At 44.3% G+C, this 23,047-nt stretch overlaps 2 protein-coding genes across 2 annotated transcripts in view; one reads left to right on the top strand and one right to left on the bottom strand.

Moving 5' to 3' along the window:
• Positions 1-9,158: 9,158 nt before the first annotated feature.
• Positions 9,159-20,534, bottom strand: cep170ab (centrosomal protein 170Ab). Its single transcript, XM_068322131.1, has 20 exons — positions 20,507-20,534; positions 19,280-19,364; positions 18,885-19,027; positions 18,675-18,764; positions 18,495-18,573; positions 18,221-18,279; positions 17,624-17,789; positions 17,260-17,397; positions 16,632-17,088; positions 16,136-16,502; positions 15,768-15,896; positions 15,554-15,686; positions 13,792-15,267; positions 13,181-13,424; positions 12,946-13,054; positions 12,652-12,798; positions 12,252-12,340; positions 11,814-11,907; positions 9,549-9,600; positions 9,159-9,433 (listed from the first exon to the last, which is right to left on the bottom strand). Exons 3-20 carry the CDS (start codon positions 18,987-18,989, stop codon positions 9,231-9,233), a joined length of 4,137 nt encoding a protein of 1,378 aa, XP_068178232.1. The 5' UTR covers positions 18,990-19,027; positions 19,280-19,364; positions 20,507-20,534; the 3' UTR covers positions 9,159-9,230.
• Positions 20,535-21,576: 1,042 nt separating this feature from the next.
• The window catches only part of LOC137600690 (B-cell lymphoma/leukemia 11A-like), a 34,404-nt gene continuing 32,933 nt past the window's right edge, over positions 21,577-23,047 (top strand). Inside the window, exon 1 of the mRNA XM_068322436.1 lies at positions 21,577-22,484. Coding sequence (XP_068178537.1) covers positions 22,430-22,484 — 55 coding nt within the window. The 5' untranslated portion in view covers positions 21,577-22,429. The remainder of the gene's footprint in view (positions 22,485-23,047) is intronic.

Here is a 23,047-nt window from a genome sequence, read left to right on the forward strand (position 1 = left end):
GTGTGTGTGTGTGTGTGTGTGTTTGTATATGCGAGTGTGTCTCTGCTTTTTCTTGGTGAGAGAGATATACAGTAGAAAGACCAACCCCTCTCATTAAAACAGCCAATACTGTCCTGCAGCCTTGACACCCCCCCTCTCTCTTGCTCTCTCTCTCTCTCTCTCTCTCTCTCTCTCTCTCTCTCTCTCTCTCTCTCTCTCTCTCTCTCTCTCTCTCTCTCTCTCTCTCTCTCTCTCTCTCTCCTTCTTCTTCTTAGTCTTCTACTTTTATCATAAACAAGCCTCATCTGACAGAAAATAGCTGGTCTTGTCTTGAAAGGGGAGGAATTCTGAAACATCCTTCTGGTAGAGAAATTACCATATTGTTCTGTACTAATTAAGTGGGACTTACACACACACACACACACGCACGCACGCACGCACGCACGCACACGCACACACACACACACACCCCCACACACACACACACACACACACACTACTCTTCACTGGGCTTTAATATGATTTTACAGGCTTGCATCAACTCTATACTTTTAGCGGTTTCCCAATTGGATTGGATGGCGTTCCATCACTCCTTGCCATCAGAAAATTGCTTGGCTGCTTCAACGTAACTTCCTTTTGTTAATATTTGGCCGATTATTCTGTTTATCTGCAAACAGATTCCAATGGATTCCTGAAGACTGGTGGCACTAGAACTCTCAGGTGGATTTGTGCTCCACCTTTCGATCACCAACGATACTTCATTGTTAGATCATTTATTTGTTCCTGTTATTGTTCATATGATTCCAGTCTTTCAAGTTCCAGCCTTTTCCTCTTCTATCTGTACTTCAGCCGGTTTTCATCTACATTATCTAATGCTAATTATAATTGTCCAACGCTTTATTCAGTCGATAACTAACAAATCCCCATCAGCTCTTACATAACTTTTAATTACCATAGTTAGTGAATGTAGCCGCAAGAGGGCACAAGCCAGTGTCTTATTGTGCCAGTCCCAAACCCGGATAAATACAGAGGGTTGTGTCAGCAAGGGCATCTGACATAAAACTTTTGCCAAATCAAACATGCAAATCAAATCTATGACTTCTATAACGGATCGGTTGAGGCCAACGACGACCGCCATTGATGCTGTTGACCTACAGGGTGCCGGTGGAAATTGGACTACTGTTGGTCGAAGAAGGAGAGGAGGAAAGTGTGTTTGTAGAATGAGAGAGAAGAGAAACGCAAAGAGTATAGGACTGAGAGTAGGGTCGTTGAATGTTTGAACTATGACATGAAAAGGTAGAGTTGGTTGACATGATGCAGAGGAGGAAGGTAGACATACTGTGTGTCCAGGAGACCAGGTGGAAAGGTAGCAAGGCTAGAAGTTTAGGAGCAGGGTTCAAGTTGTTCTATCACGGTGTAGATAGGAAGAGAAATGGAGTAGGAATTATTTTGAAGGAGGAGTTTGTTAGGAATGTCCTGGAGGTAAAAAGAGCTTCAGATAGAGTGATGAGTCTGAAGCTAGAAATTAAAGGTTTGATGTTCAATGTTGTCAGTGGGTATGCTCCACAGGTAGGATGTGAACTGAAAGAGAAGGAGACATTCTGATTGGACCACCTCCAGTCGTGCCTGGAGTGTCCCCCGCGTCACGCTCTATGTAAGCTGGGATAGGCTCCAGTTCCCTGTGACCCGCTATGGCGGATACAGCGGTAGAAAATGGATGGATGGATGGATGGACTTTGATGAAGTGATGCAGAGCATACCTAGAAGTGAGAGAGTTGTCATTGGTGCAGACTTCAATGGACATGTTGGTGCAGGAAACAGAGGTGATGAGGAGGTGACGGGCAGGTTTGGTATCCAGGAGAGGAACATAGAAGGACAGATTGTGGTTGACTTTGCTAAAAGGATGGTAATAGCTGTAGTGAATACTTTCTTCTAGGAGAGGCAGGAACATCGGGTGACCTATAAGACTGGAGGCAGGAGCACACAGTTAGACTTCATCTTGTGTAGACGGTGTAATCTAAAGGAGATCAGTGACTGTAAAGTAGTGGTTAGTGAGAGTGTAGCCAAACAGCATAGGATGGTGGTGTGTAGGATGACTCTGGTGGTGAGGAAGATGAAGAGGGCAAAGGCAGAGCAGAGGACGAAATGGTGGAAGCTGAAAAAGAAAGAATGTTGCATGACTTTTAGGAAGGAATTAAGACAGGCTCTGGGTGGTCAGGAGGTGCTTCCAGATGAATGGACAACTACAGCTAATGTGATCAGGGAGACAGTAGGAAAATACTTGGTGTGTCATCTGGAAGGAAAGTAGATAAGGAGACTTGGTGGTGGAATGAGGAGGTACAGGAGTGTATACAGAAAAGAGATTGGCTAAGAAGAAGAGGGACACTGAGAGGACTGAGGAGAGTTGACAGGAGTACAGGGAGATGCAGCATAAGGTGAAGGTAGAGGTAGCAAAGGCCAAACAAGGGGCTTATGATGACTTCTATGCTAGGTTGGACAGTAAGGAGGGGGAGTCTGATCTACACAGGAGGCCTAGAGGAAGACCAAAGAGGAGGTTCATGGATGTAGTGAAAGAGGACGTGAAGGTAGTTGGTGTGAGAGAAGAGGATGTGGAAGACAGGGTTAGATGGAGGCAGTTGATTTGCTGTGGTGACCCCTGAAGGGGAAAGCAGAAAGGAAAAGAAGAAGTGATAGTACTTTATCATGCTAACATGATAATGAAAGTGAACTGAAAGAGATGCAGATTTTCTCATCACTGTGTTCCTCAGCAGGACGGTGGTTCTGATCCAATCATTCATCTCTTGACATTTAACATTTCTCATTCACCTGGGACAATCACACGCTGAATGTGACAGATTATCCTCCATCTGTTGGGGAGTAAAGGAATTGCTCAAGAAGTACAAGGTGATGAGTTTTATAGATATGGATGAAACAACAAAATTGATATTCAACTTTCTATTTGTTATAGCAAACTGTACTTTGAATGCAGATTGTCCTACAATGTGGAGGCTCCATCTTTACCTATTTTTCTTCCCTAAAATAAATCATAAAGTGCATCACACATGACATGCATTTACATGGACTGTTCCGCTATGGTGCAGGTATTCTAGTATTGAAAAGAACATCTGAGGATTCTCAGTGAGCGTTTCAGAGGGAGAGGGATTTTTAACTAGGCTGTCGGAACGTTGTGTGAGATTCCAGGGAGAAACAAAGTCACAGCAGTGAAACCCACTGGGCTGATCCGGTGTAAGTGCCCTCTGAACGTCATCCTGTCTGTGAGCAAAAATAAGAGCGACAGAAATGTTTGGACCACTTCCCAGGAGAGGGGAATGTTCTTAAAGCTGGATGCATCGGGTCAAAGCAAAGAGAAAGTACAGGATGGAATTGTTTCCCTGACCATCACAATTCTGGAATTCCTTTTGAATCTACACGTGGAGAGCCTTTCCAACACCAGCTGGCATTCACCCACTGAGCCACACCAATCCTCAGAATAGCGGTCTTTCCAAGAAAATGTCGGCATCAACAATTTACCTATTGCACGTCAACAAGCTTCTCAACAGTGGTATGTCAGTACGGAACTTTAGCTTGAAATGTAATTGCTGAAATGCTATTACAACGTCTGCTGTGTGTTACCTATCCTCCTTTCACTTTTTAACCTAATTTGACGTTGATGCAGATGTCGATTCTGGCTCGCGTAACACGTCAACGCTCATTATCGCTTGACATTTATTATAATCCAACGTGATATTTTGTTGCTACTTAGTTGTGTTGTGTTTCTCCTTCACACCAAAGGTTCAAAGATTCAACCACAGATTTCATTGCACAGGGTGTTTATTTTCGATGCAGCGGCGTCATAGTCAGGGTCAGGGTTGATTTATTCTGAGTGAAGGCCCGTCTGGACAGGTGGGCCGTCTGCCTGGGGGGTCGGGGGGGGGGGTGTGGTGAAGATTGGGACCCAGCAGTGAATGAAATGATCCTGTTTGGCTTCGCTACTCAGAAAACCTGATCAGTGTCGGTCCACAGCAGACTGCATGTTGTAAAGAATGAGTTGTCTAACTGATTATTTGTAGTGGATATATTTTCTCAACCGTTGAGCACAATTAAGCAACTTTGCACTTTTAATTTTAATATCAAATATCCATCCATCAGTTTTTTTAGGTTATGAGTGTTGCTGGAGCCTATCCCAGCTGACTAGGCTCGACAAACACACAAACACAACACTCTTGCTGTGAGGCGACAGTGCTACCCACATGCTGCCCAAATGCTGCCTAAATAAAATATGGAGGAGGAAAAATGTGTTTAACTCCACTTTTAAGTGAAAAGAAAACAACTCATCTGAAAAGTCTCTTCATAAAAAACAATGAGAATTCAGCCCTGAACCCGAGACACTGATTCACCAATGACATGTACAGAAGTTTAAAACTTTATACGCTTAATAGATAAAATGTAATCTGTATTTTATTGATTTCAAACCTTGACTTTGCATCATTTGGTGTGAAAGAAATAAAACCCATGTTATGGATGTACAGTTGTTACATCTTCTCATATTTAATACAAAGAAAAGGCTTTTGCTTTGAAAGTGATTTAAATCATATATTAGTTCTAAGAAAAATCAAAACATGTTGTTTAATAATGAATCATTGGAGGAGCTGATTGTCCTGATTTACAATACCACAAAGTGCTCAGTTAATGTCCTCCTCCTTAACGAAGATGAATCTGCCACCATACAAGAAGATGTGGGCCATTAAGGAACTCCCTTTAACTGCAGATGAGTTGTTACAAAATGCCACCGACATGAAAATATGAATGCGTTTTAATTAGGCTCTAGGTTGTGAGCTGTGTGAAGTCGTGCCCCTTTAGTGGCGTGGAGTGTAATGGGCGTGTGGCACCAGTGAGGATGCTGGTAATCAATTGTCATTGAAGGCGGCAGAGCTCGATAGCACAGCACTCCGGTGCAGAGGCTGATGCAAACACAGACAAGCAGAGCGAATTGCTTTCCAGTTGATGATGCCGGTGCCTCTCCAGGCTTCATGTGCTGGAAAGCGAGGCTGCACAACAAAGTCCTCTGATTGCACATCAACATGGACTTGACCTGTCCCTTTTCAAAGTTTCAACTTCATCTCTTCACCTTTTAAATGTCAAGTGTGCAGTCAAATGAACCCCGACGCCATGTTAGAGAGTCCCTCACCTGTTCTGGTGTGTCTTTGCGTCGTAGAAAGATGGATGCTGAGTAGCGCTGCTGTTGGAAAGAAGAGCTTTTCACGTGGGATGCTCCGACTGGGACTGTCCTGGAAGTTTCCTCTGGACCCCTCGACCTTGGATCAACTGACAGTTCCATTGATGACCAGTGCGCTGCTGCCTGCTGGGACACAGGCAATCTGATGTACAACCCCCCCAACACACATGCACACTCAAACTCACTTACAGCCAAGCACATACATGGAGATGTCACTCCTGTCACCCCTCTTTTCTTTTCTATCTATCATTGAGCTGAATCAGCGACTGCTGGGCTCTGGTCTAATCTACAGTATGCATCCTGTCTGTTTGTGGCCACAGCAGCAATGCCTTCACACACTTGTTGGGGAGGGCGTGTGTGTTTGTGTGTGTGTGTGTGTGTGTGTGTGTGTGTGTGTGTGTGTGTGTGTGTGTGTGTGTGTGTGTGTGTGTGTGTGTGTGTGTGAGTGTGTGTACGGTGTCCCAGGCTGGATGGGAGGGGCAGGCGTTGGGCTTTCGGAGCTTTGACACAAGATAAAACTGAGAAGCAAACGGAGACGGAGATTAATCTGATTTACAAAAGTGTATTTTGGATATTTGATATGAAGGAATGCTCTCCCTCCCTTTCTTTCTCTCTGTCTCTCCTTCCTTCACACACGTGTGTGAAATCTAATTTCCTCCATTTGCACTACTTCTACAGAATACTGATAAAGCAGAGAAAGAGCATCCTGAGGTTCCTTCACCTTAAGAAACCTTTGGCAGAAGTTGAGAAAGGCACCATATGTCAGCTAAAAAAGGGGCACACAAACATCTGAAGACACACACACACACACCTGGGCTCCCGCCGCAGCGAACGCTCTGACTTTGGTGAGTTACTTGGTTCATTTGTGGCGCCAGGGTTTGGTTAGGGCCCGGTGGCAGATGAGAAAGAGCGCCGGCCATTCAGGGAACGATGCTCAGGAGAGAGAGTTAAATATAACAGGCGTTCGTTTGGGGTTGTACTGATTGTTCTCTTTTCCTCACACTCCATTTGTGTGGTGCTCCTAAAGACAACCGGCTTACCGCCGTGACCGGCAACAAATCTGTTGTGAAAGATGTCAGAAAAAAAGCTCTTTCAAGCTTATTGTACGTATATGCAACAGTTTCCTGTTAGGGTAGCATTCATTCTTTGTATATAACAAAGTGCTCAGTGGGCACCCGGCCACATGACTTGAGAAATGGACCAATCTTGATGAATTACCAGTTAATGTTGGAATGAAGTTCTAAGCTGGAGCTGGGCCTTCACATAAATCAGGATGCCAGAGAGAGGGGAAGAAAAAAAGGGAATTGGCAACGGCTGCACATCCATACGGTCTAATGTAATGAACGACTTGGTTCAGTCAGCCCACAGCAGGCTGAAGATGTGACGGCGGCCAGGAGGTATCAATATGCTCCCAGCGACAGCTAGTATCGGTTCACAGGCCATCACCCACATGTTAGAGGAAGATGTTCTGCATGTGTTCATGGGAAGAGAGACAGACAGCACAGATGAGTAGAAAAATCCCATTCACTGAAACTTTTTCTGTTGGCAGGCCTGGACTTGGATGCCCAACATGCTGAACAAAGACTTTTAAAAAACTTTTTCCTGTTATTTCTTCCCCGCTGCTCGTAAGCGATAATAGCCCGTCAATAAACAGTTGAAAAATATGCAGATGCTTCCAGTATTCTGCACCCACACAAAGTATCCTCGTATATCTTGTTCATCTCAGGAGCCCATAGGTGCTTAATCCTCGATGGCAGTTCAAATTGCACTACTGGATAGCACGCAGGGCACACACTGTGCATCACCTGGCAAATACTTCATATTTTATTCATTTAAATTTTTAATTCGTCCACATGAACAAATAAAATCATTATTGCATTCTGTCTAGACCGACAGCCAAGTAAGAACTGATGAATATTTTATTTGTTTGTAATAAATGGAATCAGTATCAGCGATAGTAAAGCCTGCAGAGAACCTGGACTTAATAAAACTAAATGAGAACATTTCCTCCAAACTGTTCCCACTTAAGTGAACAGCTGTACAGATGCGATGAAGGTCGCTCGCGAGGGAGGAAAACCCTGACACAGCTTTAAGGATTAAAGAAGCCAAGCAGAATATGGGGAGTCATATAATTAGCATTGCAGTGGGGTCTGAAAACCTCATTATTTTGTGTTCTTACTTCTGCACAAGAATGAGAGACGAGAAACAACGGGAAGGATGGACTGGAGATGATGGGATTTAACTTGCTTATTTTTTATGAAAGCTTTGCTTCTGCTGGATCTTGTGATCATTTATGCTGTCAGCCTGTTTCTGGGTCGTCAACCTTAGAAAATATGCACCCTTATAAGCAGTTCAGACATATGACGAAGCTTTTAAACAGTTATTTTCAGATCTAGTATCTATGATGCAACATTGTGCAAATGATGAGCCGTAGTTTTGGTTTCTAGAAAATCCAGCTGGAAATATCTGGGTCTTTAGCAGCTAAATGCTAACTGTGCCAACTAGTTATCTGTTGTGGCTGAACAGGCAGCGTAAAGTTTCACTTAACTATGAACAATGACATGTAGTAAAATGTGTATAAAGTGGAGTACAATGTGAAAAATACTTAAAACTATGATAAAAATATGAAAAAGAAAAAGGAATAGTTCATGATTACCATGCATTTTATTGCAAATGAGTCGAACACAGGTATTCCAAGGTCAACATTTAACATAACATCATTACAAAGAAAAGAGGAGAAAAAAAACATCATACAAAACATCCAAACAAGAATTCTCTAAAGTCTCAAAACTGAACTGCGGACAAAAATGCATTTCTATTCATCTTTCATTAAAGTCATTTTGGCTGAAGTCCTTCAACAGTTTCGACCAGGTTACATTCATGTGTAAACATTGGCATGAGGCAAAACACTGGAGAGTATTATTGGTGCCATCCTTCCATTGCATTTTGGACAACAAAATGCAGCTGCAGGACTCGGAGGTGGCCCCAGTCTGCTGGTTTCAGCACGATATTTTGTTTGTGGTCAAAAAATAAATTTTAAAGGAGAAGAAACTACCACCATAAAAGGACCATCATAGGGCAACATAATGTCCTGGCTCTGCAGATATGTGTTATTAACATATATTAGCTTTTAATGTGAAAGGAAATCACTTCTACTTCAGCATTTCCTTAGTACTGTGTCTCAAACTGTAGCGATGGTTGGATCCAGGGCACTTGTGACAAAGTTTAGAAGGGGAAATTCTTTCTGGGAGCTACATTTAATTTTATAGTTTCTCTTAACACACTCGACCTAACGTTGATGCACTGATTTCAAATGACATCACCACAAAAAGAAAGGCATGGGCGGGAGTTTCCGATTCAGCTATAACAGACATTTACACCGGTGCGTACTGTACATACCCAGTTCTTTTACTGGCAAATAACCAACACAGCCTTTTCTGATGGAAAATCATTACTGAGACATGTTTGGGAATTGCTAGAGGAACAGCCTATGATAGATTTCTTTTGATTAATAATTCCATGACAAGACAGAACACTCCTGCTGAATTCTTGTTTTGACACCATTGAAACTTCCTGCTTTGGCTTCTGAAACATTCTAAATGGAGTTGATTAACAAGCTTATGGTTCAAACAAGGAATTCTTGGCTTATTTTTAAATGGCAAGTTCGTTATATCATCTCATCTCTTTTTCAGGGTGCTGAATAATATGCATGAGCTGCAACACAAAAACACAGAGGGATTAATATATATTATGTCGTAGCATCTTCACCAGCCTACTCGTTAATACTGTAACTTTTCGCATTGGTGTGATTTGGTAACGTCCGACCATGAAGTCCCATCACAAGTAATTCTGGTCTTCTTGTGAAATAGACAACATTCTTCTTGGGCTTTCCTCAATGAGTCTGAAAATTGACGCTAAAATCCTTTCACGTCACCATCTTCTGCCAACTTTTGAAGATGTCCAGCATAAAACTACCGCCGTGTCAGTTACATGATCTGCAGTTCCATCCTGGTCCTCACTCTACCACCTCTGCATGCTCTGACATCCCACAGGATTCAGCAACATGGTCTTCCGCCTTGGAGGAAGCTCCAGTTGGATGGTGCAAAACAGACGCCCCCTGCTGTGTCCCAGGGTTCCTTTGGTCAGCCAGAGGACTGGTCAGCCCCAGGTTGGACAGGGCATCCAGGGTGCCGTCTGGGTCCACCATCATGTCGATTACTGAAAGCATTAATGAATACAGTATTTGCATTCTTGAAAAAAGCACAGTCCCAAAAAGTATAAAATAAAATTTCATTAGGTCACTAGAAAATCAAGAGAAGCATCGCATTCATACCAAGCAGTTGTCTTTCCACTCTCTTTAGGTCTTGAATAATGCCTGAAATCTCCTGTTGAGAAACAAAATGTGAATAAAAAGTCTTGGTAGTGGTGGTTGAAGAAATATTACATGCCAAACAAATGAACTGAGTCATGCTGTGTCCTGTCAGCATTGCTTTCTGAATCCTGCCATTGATTTGTGGATAGTCGTATCTTTTCAGAGGTTCAAATAAGGTAGCTGTACAATTTATAGCCCTACTGAAATTTTGTAGACTATCTTTTTGCACACACAACAGTTCTTCCTTCATATTTGTTGAACCCTGCTCTGTAAAACTTAAGCTTCTAGGAATGAGTTCCTCAGACAATGCCAGCTCCTACTATGGCTGTTTCAGTAATATATAGCATAATATAGAGCAATATAAGTTCACTTAAAGGTCCCATAATATGCTTTTTAAAAATTTATGTTATTCAGCTGCCACATGTCCAACTACATTGCATTTGAAATGTCTTGCGCCAAAATGATCTGTGGTCCTCAATACCTGATTCAATATGATTGAATATGGTTAAAATCACTTCCGTTCTGAAATGCTCGGGGTTAATGGGCGTTCCTGTGAGCTCTCTGTCACCACCCCCCTCACCCCTCTGAGTTGCAACTATCAAAACCTCCCTCCCTCCTCGTGTTCACGTGTGTTTCGTTTACGTGCGCCTGCATTACAGATCGATGGATCGCCATAGTCTGGAAGTTTTTTAACTTTCCGTAACTTCTCTGCTACGTATTTCACTCTTATTCTCTTCATGTTTTGCACTCTTATTTTTCATGATATAACAGTTGATTTTTCAGCGCTGAGTGTGGAGCTGCTTTCTCGGTCTGCCGAATAAAGACTCATCGCTCATGTAAACACGATGAAACCGACCGGTGAGATAATTAAAGTTGTGTTTTCCAACAATCATCAAGGACAATTGGAGATTGTGGATAACAAGGGAGCTACGCTAACATAAACTAATGAAACATGGGATTTTACCGGTAAAACCAAATTTTTCTCTTGTATTCTTGTGTGTGTGTGTGTGTGTGTGTGTGTGTGTGTGTGTGTGTGTGTGTGGATACACGTAGTTCTCCAGTCACTTAGAAGAGCTAAAGCTGCTTTCATTCACCATAGAACAGACAGCTGTTCTGAATCAGTAATTAATGTGTAACTGGTTATGTGTTTGCATACACACACACACACACACACACACACACACACACACACACACACACACACACAAACACACACACACACACACACACACACACACACACTAAATGCTAGCTGACTTCAATAGCTTGTGACGAACTTTCAGTGTGTAGCTCTGATCCAGGTCGTTTCGTTATCACACACTGTTACTGTAGCATTATCACGAACTACCCACACCTGCACGTGCACACACACACACACACACACACACACACACACACACTAAATGCTAGCTGACTTCAATAGCTTGTGACGAACTTTCAGTGTGTAGCTCTGATCCAGGTCGTTTCGTTATCACACACTGTTACTGTAGCATTATCACGAACTACCCACACCTGCACGTGCGCACACACACACACACACACACACACACACACACACACACACACACACGACTGAAGTGGACCTTACTAGTTAGCAAAATGCTAGCTGATTTCAACGGCTTGTGAAGAACTTTCATTGTGTAAATGTCGTTACCACACACCGCTACCGTAGTCTGAACGAACTCCCCCTCGCCCATATCCGGGTGGAATGTCAAATATGACTCAGAATAGGTCAATTACACCCCGCTTGTGACGTCACACAAGGTGCTTTATGAATCAGATAGTTTTTGATTCTGTCCAGCCATGAATCCAAAAGATTCCTAATATCTAATGATGCAGGAACCGTTTGTTTTCCAAATTCTAGGATTTGGTCGGGTTAGGGAGGACCACTATGTATGTGTAGAGACTTGAAAAATGTGTTTTTCATAACAGGACCCCTTTAATACTGTATGTAATGATATTGCACCAAAAGCTAATGGATTACTGACACAAATAAAAATAACGGTCAAGATTATGCTGAATATTCATTCCTGGAATCCAATGAGGGCCATATACTGTATAAAACTGTTAATGAGACTATAAGATTGGATCTTTAAGATTGTTCATTCTAGACAAAAGGACGCTGTCAATACCAGTGTTAGTACTAGATTGTCTATAAATGTGACTGGATTGTCTGTTCTTGAGATTTAAGCAGTCGAAACACAAGTGAGAGAACAGATTATTTACCGTATTGGAGCTCTTGAGTAGTAAGGATTCGTGCTCTGTCTGCAATTTGTTCTCAATCTCTTCCCAGTTTCGTTCTTTGTCTTTAAAGAGGATCCTAGAAGTTAGTACAAAAATAGATGAGAGTTAAATTCAGAAAAACATGTTTATATACTATTTGATGGGTTAGCTGAAGGTTTAAGAGATGCTTTTCAAATATTGTCTGTAGATTTTAGGAAAGAAGGCCTTTGACTTGTCATGTTGTGTGCAGTGATGACTTAGATACTGACTGTCAGTGTAAGTCTTTGTAATGTGCTACTCAGACTGTGCTGGTTGGCCTAGTTTCAACATGAAACACCCCAGGAATTTAAAGACACAACTAAGATCTTCCTACTTGATGCTGCTTTTGTCATTTTCTCTGTATTTGTAACTTCCTGCTTACGGTTACGTCGCACAACTCACCTGATTTTGCAGGCAGTCTTGTCAACGGACTGACGTATCCTTGCTGAGAGCTGAATCACAGATGCTAGGAGTAAACTGTCCAGCACCGCCTGATAAGTGGTGAGTAGCAACACAACAGTGTCAGTTTTCTTTAACAGTGGAACGCAACAAATTCTTGCAATTGAGGTCTGGTGACAAACTAAATGTGCTTACCCAACCTTTTCAGTTGTATTGCTACATTTAAGCTAATCATTTCCGATGGTGCATCTACATGCTTGTGTATTAATAAAAACATGCAAAATAGCTCAGTTGCTTTGGTCCTACTTTGTCTCAGGAGTGACATGTAGGAAGCTCTCCCTTGTGGTCTGCTGTGGTAACGGCTGTTGAGGCTATTACAGTGTTGTTCAGTGTTAAACCTCACATCATCTCTATTCCATGTTTGTCTGCGGATGGAGCGGGAACTCTGTCCGGAGCCTCTGGTTCGAAGTGCCACGGGCTGCCCATTGGTTCCCACAATCCCAGCGTGCTCTGTAGAATCCATGCTGTCCTCCAATGCACGCTCCTGCATCTAAAACAAAGTTAGGATTCACAATCGATCAGATCCTGTTAAGCAAGTTCAAATTGGGTAAATACAAATACAACTGTTATTCCTAATATTTAGTAGTTATCAAACACAGTAGATAGAAAGAATAACTGTTCTTATGGTTTTGAGTACCAGAGCTCCAGGATCAGTGGCTGCAGGACTGACTGAGTCGATCTCTCCTGCCACATCATGAATTTCCCTGGCAAGCATGGCCAAGTCTTTGGCGAGGTCTTGACTAATCCTAACGAAAAAAAATAGACTATCACTATCTGGTGTATATAATAACAGCTATATTCTTCTGAGCAGGACTAACAGGTTTGAAGATTGCTATCCTGACCAATCACTACTCTCAAACTGCGCCGTTTACCTCGCTATCTCTTCACTGTGCGCCGTCCAGTCTCTCATGTACTCATCCTGTTCCCTGGAGTTCTGCTTCACGACAGACAGGCCTGCAGGATTTGGAGATGCTGGGGCGGAGCCTCCCAGCTGGGCAACGCGGGTGGAGCCGAATGGTCGCGTATGGCCCTGCTTCGATACGTGGCGGTTTGAGCCGTACTCGTCCTCTGAAGTGGAAGCATACTCGACAGGAATGCGACGCCAGCGAGAGCCAGCTATTTTAACAGAGAATGACAGTAAAGTTTAGATTGTGCAAAAAAAGATGGCATTCAAGTTTACATGAAAAGTTTGTTTCCGATTCACACATCTAACAGGTAAGAGCAACATTAGCGTTTGAGTCATTTCTCTGGCAATCTGGATTTTTAGTTGCTTACTAAAGCACTATGTTCACCAGCTAGTAGTTAACTGTTTCCTTTCTGGTCCTGGAAGAAAGTGTTAAGCAACTTTAACTGCACTAACAAATGCTGATAACTGCTTTTCCAATATTTAAGTGGAGCAATCACAGCAATAATTGCAACACGGAAATACATTTTCCACTAGGAATGAAAGAAAATAGAGAAATGTCATAGAGAAACTACTTACACACAGGGTTGACATGTCCATGAGAGGAGGGACCTTTACTCTTGTCAGGCAACTTGGAAGCACTGTTTGCCCTCGCTCTAGGTCCAGACACTCCAGTGAAATTATGCCCTCTCAGTCCTTGTCTGAGGCTGTAATCACCTGCAGCACTTCGAGCCCCCAGACCTCTACTTCTTGTCACAGTGGCCTCTGAGTCACTCTGGGCTGATGGAGAACCAACTCTTGGTCTTCTGGGCTGTGCCAGAGCCTCTAACCTAGACATTCCCCTTCTTGCCATCCCTGTCCTGGATGTGGAGCTTGCTGTCGAGGCCTCAGAGGCCACCGACATCCGGTCAAGATCAGCTGGTTCAGTGTCTGATGAGTCCCCAAGCCTTGCTCGCCTTAGCAGGGAAGCCCTAGTGGGTCTGGGCTTTGGCACATTGATGGTTTTAGTGGTGACAGTACAGGCCGCGGGTTGTGTTGCTTTTGCCCGACTTGACTTGGTGCTGGCTCCTACTGTTGTGCTCCCAGTCTGGGTTCTGGGATTTGAGCTTCTAGACTCCTTTGTAGAGGTAGCCTGGGAGTCAGACAGGAGTGAGTTAGAGTTAATGTCATCATCAGTCAGGTCCAGGGATGTCCAGGGTCGGCTGGGTTGGGGAGGACCAGATGCCCTGGTCTTTACCTTCTTGTCCTGGGTCTCTCGGACCCCTGCGGAGCCTCTGCTGGATGAGCACACAACTGTTCTCTCCTTCTGGTGAGCTGCGAGACTTCTACGTTTCTGGACTACTTTTCTAGCTCCATCAGCCTGACTTACTGTGCTGGTCGTGTCCACATCTGATTCTGGTGACATGGATCCTTCAATAGAGTGACTTGGTGGATCCCCTTGGTCTGATACTGTCATCTCGAGAAAGGCTGCCACAGCTTCGGAGTCTTTCTGAATAGTAACACCGTCAACAGCAGCTTCCCTACTCTGAGTCTTGCTGTGTGTCAGCCCATCGATGCGAGGTATGAGCTCAATCGGGACGTTGGAACTCGGTTTCTCTACTGTAAAACTCTCCTGCCTCAACAATGGTTTCCCACTACTTTCTTTCCCCTTATCCTTTTCCTTTTTCCTCCTATGGGCTTCTTCCATTCTTTTCTCCCCGCTGGTCAATGGGCGAGGTGGGAGCTTTGCCAAAACACCAGATTTTCCTGATCTCCTGCCTCCACTGTCCTGCGACTTGGCTGGAGAGGAGCGACTGGGGCTACTGCCATGACTGCCTACACCTCCAGCGTCGTGAGCAGGCTGACTCTTTCCCCTGGCCATTTTCTCCTCCTGGTGTTCCTTTTCCTGTAGCTCCGTGTCTTGTTTCTCTCCCATATCTGCATGCAGGCCTGATCCCGGAGTCCTCCTTTGTAGGACAATATCCTCACAGGGCAGCTGGGGAAGGGTTCTCCTTTTACGATCTGTGTAGCCAGATGAGGCAAAAGCAGCTGGATGGCTGGATTCACATATTTCAACTGAAATAAAAGAGGAAAGTTCCCATTAATTAAATGGATCTCAGTGTGTATTACTTATTGTATGTATGTCTGTCAGTCTGTCTGTAAGGAAGCACAACAGGTCAATCTATTTTGGAGAAATTGGAGACTTATGGTATGGTCAAAGCCGAAAGCTGTTAGACTTCTACTTATAACGGAGTAGAAGGCTTCATTAAATTCACAAAACACAGGGCAGTCTGAACAATGACCTTCAAATGAGGTGACCAATCAAAATGTTGTTGCGTTTCCTGTTCTGATGAGATTCTACCTCTGTCCTCTGTGGCCATCATGTGACTCTCCCCTCCGGATCCCTCTGGATCTGTCCTAATGTGGCTTGCTGCCAAAGTCGCCCACTGTGACACCCACCGAGGACCACCCACCACCAGTTCCTGAGGTAGAACCTGGACAAAACAGCAGTAAGGAAGTTCAGACAGTGAGTAAGTTCTTGTAGTTTGGCAGTCAACAGCTTTCAGTGTGTGCACCTCTGTCTCCATGCGTTCAGGCTTTCCCCTGTCTCCGGTGGCAGACCTCTGGGAGGTGAGTCTCTCACTTTGCTCTGCACCACCCAACCTGGACACACACACTGTGACCTGCTCATCCACACCAAACACCTGCAACACACACACACACACACAGACACACATGCACACACACACACACACACACACACACACACACACATACAGACACACATGCACACACACACACACACACACACACACACACACACACACACACACACACACACACACACACACACAGACATACACAAACGCATGCATGACAATGAAAATGTTATCAACCAGCCGTAAAAATAAATACATTTTTCTACGACATTCTCTTTCTCCACCTTGTCAATCATTTTCCTTGCATGTTGCTCTTCATGATCTCCAGTCTCCAGCTCGATGGTATAGGTCCCTCGATCACTACAGTCATCACCATGGTGATAGTACTCTTCACGACCACTGTGCTGATGGGGTGCCGAGCCACGCCGCCTAACTAGGAATCCGCTCCCTACTTTGGGACCTGAAGACTTGCGACGACGAGCAGGACTATCCTCTTCTGCAAAGAGTCCCTCTGGCACGTTAGCACGACCTTCTCTGATTTTCATTCCTGCACCACCCCAAAGCCCCCACGGGCGTTCCTCCATTCCTGCAGCCCTACGCTGCTCTCCAGGCGTGTTTTCTGAGTCGCTCTGGGTACCGTCCTCATGTTTGCTGTCTGGCGTGGAAGACAGACGAATTTTGAAAATGAGACATTAGAAAGGTTAAAGAGTTTCTAGTTTAAACTATGGTAAAGAAGAAAGCAATGCACACATTTTTCACAAAATACACACACACACACACACACCTTTAAGACTCTTCAGCTGTACGGGAACGTCACTCTTCACACTTTCCCCATCATCCTCTGTAACCATGTCTTTCAAAGTCAACGGGAGCTCATTCTGGGCCAGCCAGTCTGCAACTTTGACCTCTGCAGCTACCATGGCTGTCTGAAGTGGACTAAGCTCCTCCCCAACTGCCCTTTTAGGCCGTGGCCTGGTTTCGGGTTCTGCCTTTGCCACTCGATCTTTGACAGTTGCTTTACCCGTCGCCCCGGACTCAAACTCGATGGTGAATGATGCATGACCATGGGTGGAATCTGCAGCGGAGGATGCACCTGTTTGTTGTTCTTGTGAGGGGGCGTCAGCAATCACCTTTCCCGCAGAGGGAGTGTCCTTGGTGGGGATCTCAAAGTAGCTAGGCTCCTGATTGGACGCTGTTTGCAGAGACATCTTTGGAACCTCTGTGCTTTTCTTGGTGTCTGTCACAGTTAAAGCAAACAGCACAGAATAAGTGATATACTGTATTTACCCATTCTAATCTTATTTAAAATTGTTTATGGTCAATTACAGCAAAAATAGATTTACAACACTATTGCTTCATTTAATTCATAACGTCACACGAAGTGGAATCTTTGCAGCAGAATAAATACCTGTTTCAGACTTTTCTTGCTTCTGATCTAAGTTCTTGTCCTCAGACCTTCCAGTTTGCCGCTCATCAGAGTCTCCATCTCCCCACCAAGCAGGCCGGCCATAGAGAGGCGTGCCTCTGTGTAACACGGCTACCTCCCCTGTCGAAGACAAGAGCGTCGTTTGCACAACCTCAAAGTATTTACCTCAGTGCCCACTTTGTAGTATACTTTATTAGCACTGTGAATAAAAATTGTGACCAGCTGGTAATTAAGGGTTTATTATACGTTTCTTGCTATTTTTTTTCCTTCTTAACAGACTTAATAGATAATCCATGTTGTTCAGTGTTTAACCCGTCCTCTGCACTGATTCCTCAGAAATCCTCACCTGTCGTCTTATCTTCTCCCTTGCCAACCTCGGGGGGCTGAGCGGCAGCCCCCTCACTCACCGATGCCTCTGCTGCAGCCCTGGGGGGTTTCACCTCAGATTTAGACAACTCCCCCTCTGCAGGTTTCTTCTGGTTCAGCTGCAGCTGGCTGCTGAACTTCTCATGCTGATGATCAAGCGAGGAGAGTTTAGAGAGACTAAATCTAAATCTCAATCTATGGATGTGCTGGATTGCAATGGTTGAAAAATTGAGAAGATATTCGTGTGTCACATAATTCCAGATTACATGTTTTCTTTTTTGATTTTAACCAGGGTGTAATCAAAGGAACATGCTGAACGTTGCTGATGAATTCTGAATTATATCCTTTCTATAGCTAACTGGGCCGTTTGCTGTGATGAGACAGCAGATTCATCAATCTTGAAAAGCAATATTTTACTCTGTTTGACTCAAACACACCTCGCTCACAATTTTTTTTTTACACCTATGGAAACCTACCAGTGCTTTCTGTCTGTGCAGTGCGCTGCTGAAACATTTATTCGGCTCATTAGCATATGAACATTGGCTGCTAGTTTCTCACAACAAGCACAATGTCTAACCTTGAGGGCCTCCTCTGGAATATGCAGCTCTCCTCGAACCACAGTGAACAGATTGGTATGTGGAACCGGTTAAGGTAGAAGATGATGAAGATGATGATGAGCTCTTTGCAGGTGTGTGAAACAAGTGCTGATAGCCGTATCTATAATGCAGCAGGCGGAGTACAGTGAGCATACACAGCTCTTCAAGAACGGATAAAGTTACGGTGCTGTCCCTGCACGCTGGTCGCAGGCAGCGTCACCAAATTGCATGAATGCAAGAGAGCATAAAGGATATCGTATCCAAACCTCAGTTTGTCATCAGTTTGCAGGGTGACATAGATTTGCTCCTGTATTCTGACATCATTGACAAACGTCTGCAAACACATGGAAAGGGTTGACATTAACAAGTTGATAGCTCTGGTGTAAACGTCCACTTGTCAGCGGTGAGGTGTAATTACTGTGTATATAAACTCACCCCATTCAAGCTTCCCAGATCTTTAACTTTATGCTCGTCCATATTTGGCTCATAGTTGATGACAGCATGCTGTTTGTCCACGCTGCGGGACTAAATCCACAAAATCTAGTCAATCACTGAAATCCCTGCTAATCCCAGTGCTTCAGATAATCATCCATCAACATGAAGAGTGACAGTGACCTCCCGTTTCGAACAGCTACGTCTCCGTACCTGCAGCATGAGCTCGCAGTCGTCCCTCCCAACGAAGATCATCTCCCTGGGGAGACGGTGACGCGTCCCCCCGCAGCTTACCAGGAACCAGGAAGTCAGACTCATCTCTGTCTTACCAGCTCACCTCTGACCCTTAACACATCCTGCTGAAAACAGGAACAGCTTCATTAGCCTACACATGTATCTGTAAGAATGTATTTATGAGTCACTTTACTTTGATCAATACAAGGAGAGGCTCTTGCAGTGCTGTTAAAATAGACAGAGAATAAATTACTGCTACATCAGTGTGGGTTTTCAGGGATCACCCGAGGCAGTGGACATACCTCTCTCTCCCTTTTGAGCGACAGAATGCAGAACATGAAAAGGGAAATGTAAGAAATCTACAAATACAGTACCTCACCGTATTCCAGACATCCTGATCCCGTTCCACGTTAAATCACACCACAGAGTCGTCAGAGCACCAAATCCAGCTCCACACCACTGGGGATAAAACAAACAAACAAACAAACCCCGAAACAACAAGAAAATTAAGAAAATTAAGATGTTGGTATTAAGTTACAAGCCAGACATATAGACAGACATAAAAACAAATGCACATCAGGACTGTATTTCACGTGATGCTGTGCAGTCATAGCTCTAACATGCATGAGCGCACAGGAGGCCATAGGAGGCAGGGGGATGAGGAAACGGACAGAGGACTGTTATCTTTTTCTGAAAACCCCACAGGTTTGTTCTCTGCCATACTCATATGATTCCCATTCATTATCCAGAAACAGCACAGTGGATCTTTTCAGTGAGACGAACAGCCGGTCGTCCCTCTGCAGCGGCGTCATGAGCGCACAGGCCCTGCTGACTCACGCTCCGAACGAGCCATAGGTGGTATAGGAGGTGTTTGCGAGATGCGACTATACGCATCTTGGGATAGCCGGGACTCGTGATAACGCTTCAACTCGATGACAATAAGAATTCGCAGCTTCCTTCCGTTCTCCTCTGCCTCCGTGTGCGATAATAGATGGATTAACCCTTTCTGTGGCTTGGCATCGAACACCCTGATTAGGCGCTTGGCCACGCGTGTCTCCGCTCTCGGCCACGCATCTTCCTTGCAAATAACAACACGCGTGTGAATATAAGCAGCAAATGGGTAACAGTCGGCCTGGAAAATTAACCCCAGTCATGCCACGACTCAGTCCGGCGTCAGTCGATAAGCCATTTATCGACTGAGGAATTTTATGTTAAATTGGCCACATAGCATGTATGCATTGTGGTGTGCTTAAATGTAGATGCTGTTGGTGGTGTGTTGATGCTTGATTACCGACTTGTCATCTGGAGTCTATTGATCCCTACCGTCAAAGGTGGCCCTCTTCATTTACACACGCGGAGAGATGTTAAGACAAGCATGAGCCAATTTGGCCAAGAACAAGAACTCCCAAATCAGGCTATTGAAGCTGTATCTGCAGCCGAGGCTCTCCAGCTATGGACGACGTATAGGGATGATCGGCACAAACACAGCGATGCTCGGATCGCCGTTTCCATCCTTGGAGCGGAGAACCGCGCAGGAAGCCAGGGTGTGCCACACAACCCCTCACCCAAAAATGAAGCAAAACAGAAGAGGATAAACTCACCAGGTGCTCTATAGACAATCAGCATCCGATGTGTGAGCAGGATTATGAGCTGATGCTGCCTCCTGGAAACCCTCTGCCCTGCCCAGCTCCTCCAACGCTACTGCGGGTCGACCTCACGGTGGCGCTATGAGCTAATTTAGGAAGAGCACATCCTAGGTTATGTAATAACAAACCGTTAGCAGCCCGGAACAGCTGAGCTACTGTAGAATTCGGAAAATAACCCAAACAGAATGGTTTAAATGAATTTATTTTATTAGATCAAAACAGAACGAGATATTAGAGCGTAAATATGTTTATTTCATACGTTTTGAATGGTTTTGGTTATATTTGTGTACATTAATTTCAAAACGTGTATTTACATAGCTATTTAGAGAAAATATTTATTGTAGCCTGGAGCGCAACACGCACACGTTGGTCCGCACGCATGCGTCACGATCCACATTTGGAGTCGATATCTAGTTGTACCACCAGATGGCACTATAGTATTGCGCCGTGAGGGGGGGGGGGGGGGGATAAAAGAGCGACTAGTCACTTGCGAGGCTGTCAATGAACTCATAAAATCGTGAAAGTTCAAGCTGTAAAGTTTAATTACATTAAAGTAAACCAGTCATCAGAGAAAACCAAATCCTTGAATGTTTCAGTTTTATTGTCCCAGTTTTATTCTGCGTCTATCTCAACCCTAAAGCGCACTAACCTTTTAGCGGTGCTTCAAAAAACCCGCACGAATCCGAATGGGAATTTTGATCTTGCAGTTTTTGTTATCATAAATGCGTAATACCGTGTTCTCCTCTGTAAAAGAAATCTCTCAGATAGCCTCTGGGGCAAGAAACACTTAACTGAGAAAGATGAATTCAGACTCAGGTGCGTGATTCATTCGATGGTTGATTTAACATTTTAACTCGTGATTTAATACCAAGCAAATCAAATTATGTGGAGCAAATGATGAAAAAAAAGAAGAAAAGAATTAAATACAAGATGAAATCTTTATTAATCCAACAAGAATCCTTAGAAATCACACTGACAACACCGACCAGTACAACCACACGAAGAAGATTCACTTTAAAGCTTATTGACATTCCTATATCAATTTTTTTTAAAAAAAGCCCGAAATAAGTAAGAAATAAAACGGGAACATTGACCGTCTCCTCCTGTCACGACTGCAGAATTAATGTCGTTAAAGTAATAATACTTAAAACACTCCATCTAATCTTTAAATGCAACCTCCAGTCTGCTCTGTGAATTTACATAATCACTGCATATTCAGATCAGCCTGAAAATAATATCTAATAAATATGAATGGAGCAGCAAAGCCGTCTTTATCCCGGATACATCAAGTCTTTTTGCTTCGTGCGCTCTCTGCTGCTACTCCACTTCCTTGGATCAGTCAAGTTCGTCTCTCTCTGTTTCTCTCTCTCTCTCTGCCAATCCCCCCCCCTCCTCCTCATTGCTTTCTGTCCATTGGTGTCTTCTATCGGTAGTCCATAATGTGTGTCCATTGGTTTTTATAATGTCTTGTCCCCCCCTCCTACCTCGCGGCTTCGCCCTGCCCATGTTTTATGTCTCAGTCCGTCCATCTCCTGACGTTCAAGTTCGGACAAACGTCACGTCCGCACTTGAACTTGCAGCTCAGAGAGGAGGAGGGGGGGGGGGCATCGTCGTACCCCCACTACTCTCTCTCTCTCTTGGCGAAAAAGTCATGAAGAGGTCCGCACGGTCCGTAGCGCGCTCCGCCTCACCCTCCGTATGATCTGCAGTTCGGCTTTTCTGTTTTCTTTCTTTCTTTCTTTCTTTCTTTCTTTTTTTTTTTTTTGCGTGTTTCTTCTGGATGCCAGACGAGTCAATGAGGATCTTTCATTCGGAGTCTACCTTATAGGAACGGATTTCCCAATGTGAACTCAACTAAGAAGCCGCCACTTAACCAACATGTCTCGCCGCAAGCAAGGCAAACCCCAGCACTTGAGCAAACGGGAGTTTTCGCGTAAGTGGAGATGAATCGGATTATTTTGACTTTATTTAGCTGCTTGTGTGTGTCCTCTTGGGTTTTTTTTTTTTTTTTTTTTTTTACGCGTCGGGTAACTTCATTGGGGGGGCTCTGAATAGGTATGATCCAGTCCACGGAGGCTGTCCAGGAGTCAGGGGTGAATTAAGACGCAAACGCAGCCGATCCAACACTAGAAGTTATGCTGAATGAATTCCTCCGGTGGAAGTTTGAAACAACGCGACAGACACGTTCACCTTGCGTTTGTTAAACGTGTTGTATAACGCAGCCGTGAAGGTTTCCATCGCCATTAAAGGGCATGCATGGGCTTTATGACCAGAGACCTTTGGCTGCATGACGGATGCCGGACCAGACCACCACCGCCGCTGCTTCCGTGCGCCGGTAGATTTTTCAGGTGTAGCGTGTAAATCATTTCCACTACTACACCCACGCACTCTTATTTTCGTTGTTAGGGTGTGATTAGAGGCGGTTGAGCTGGTTTTGGACACGGGGGAAGTGGTGTCCACATACCCACTTGTCCACGGCGCAGAAACCTCGTGCGC

Source organism: Antennarius striatus, chromosome 8, assembly GCF_040054535.1.
Source record: "Antennarius striatus isolate MH-2024 chromosome 8, ASM4005453v1, whole genome shotgun sequence".
In the NCBI taxonomy this organism is placed as follows: Eukaryota; Metazoa; Chordata; class Actinopteri; order Lophiiformes; family Antennariidae; genus Antennarius; species Antennarius striatus.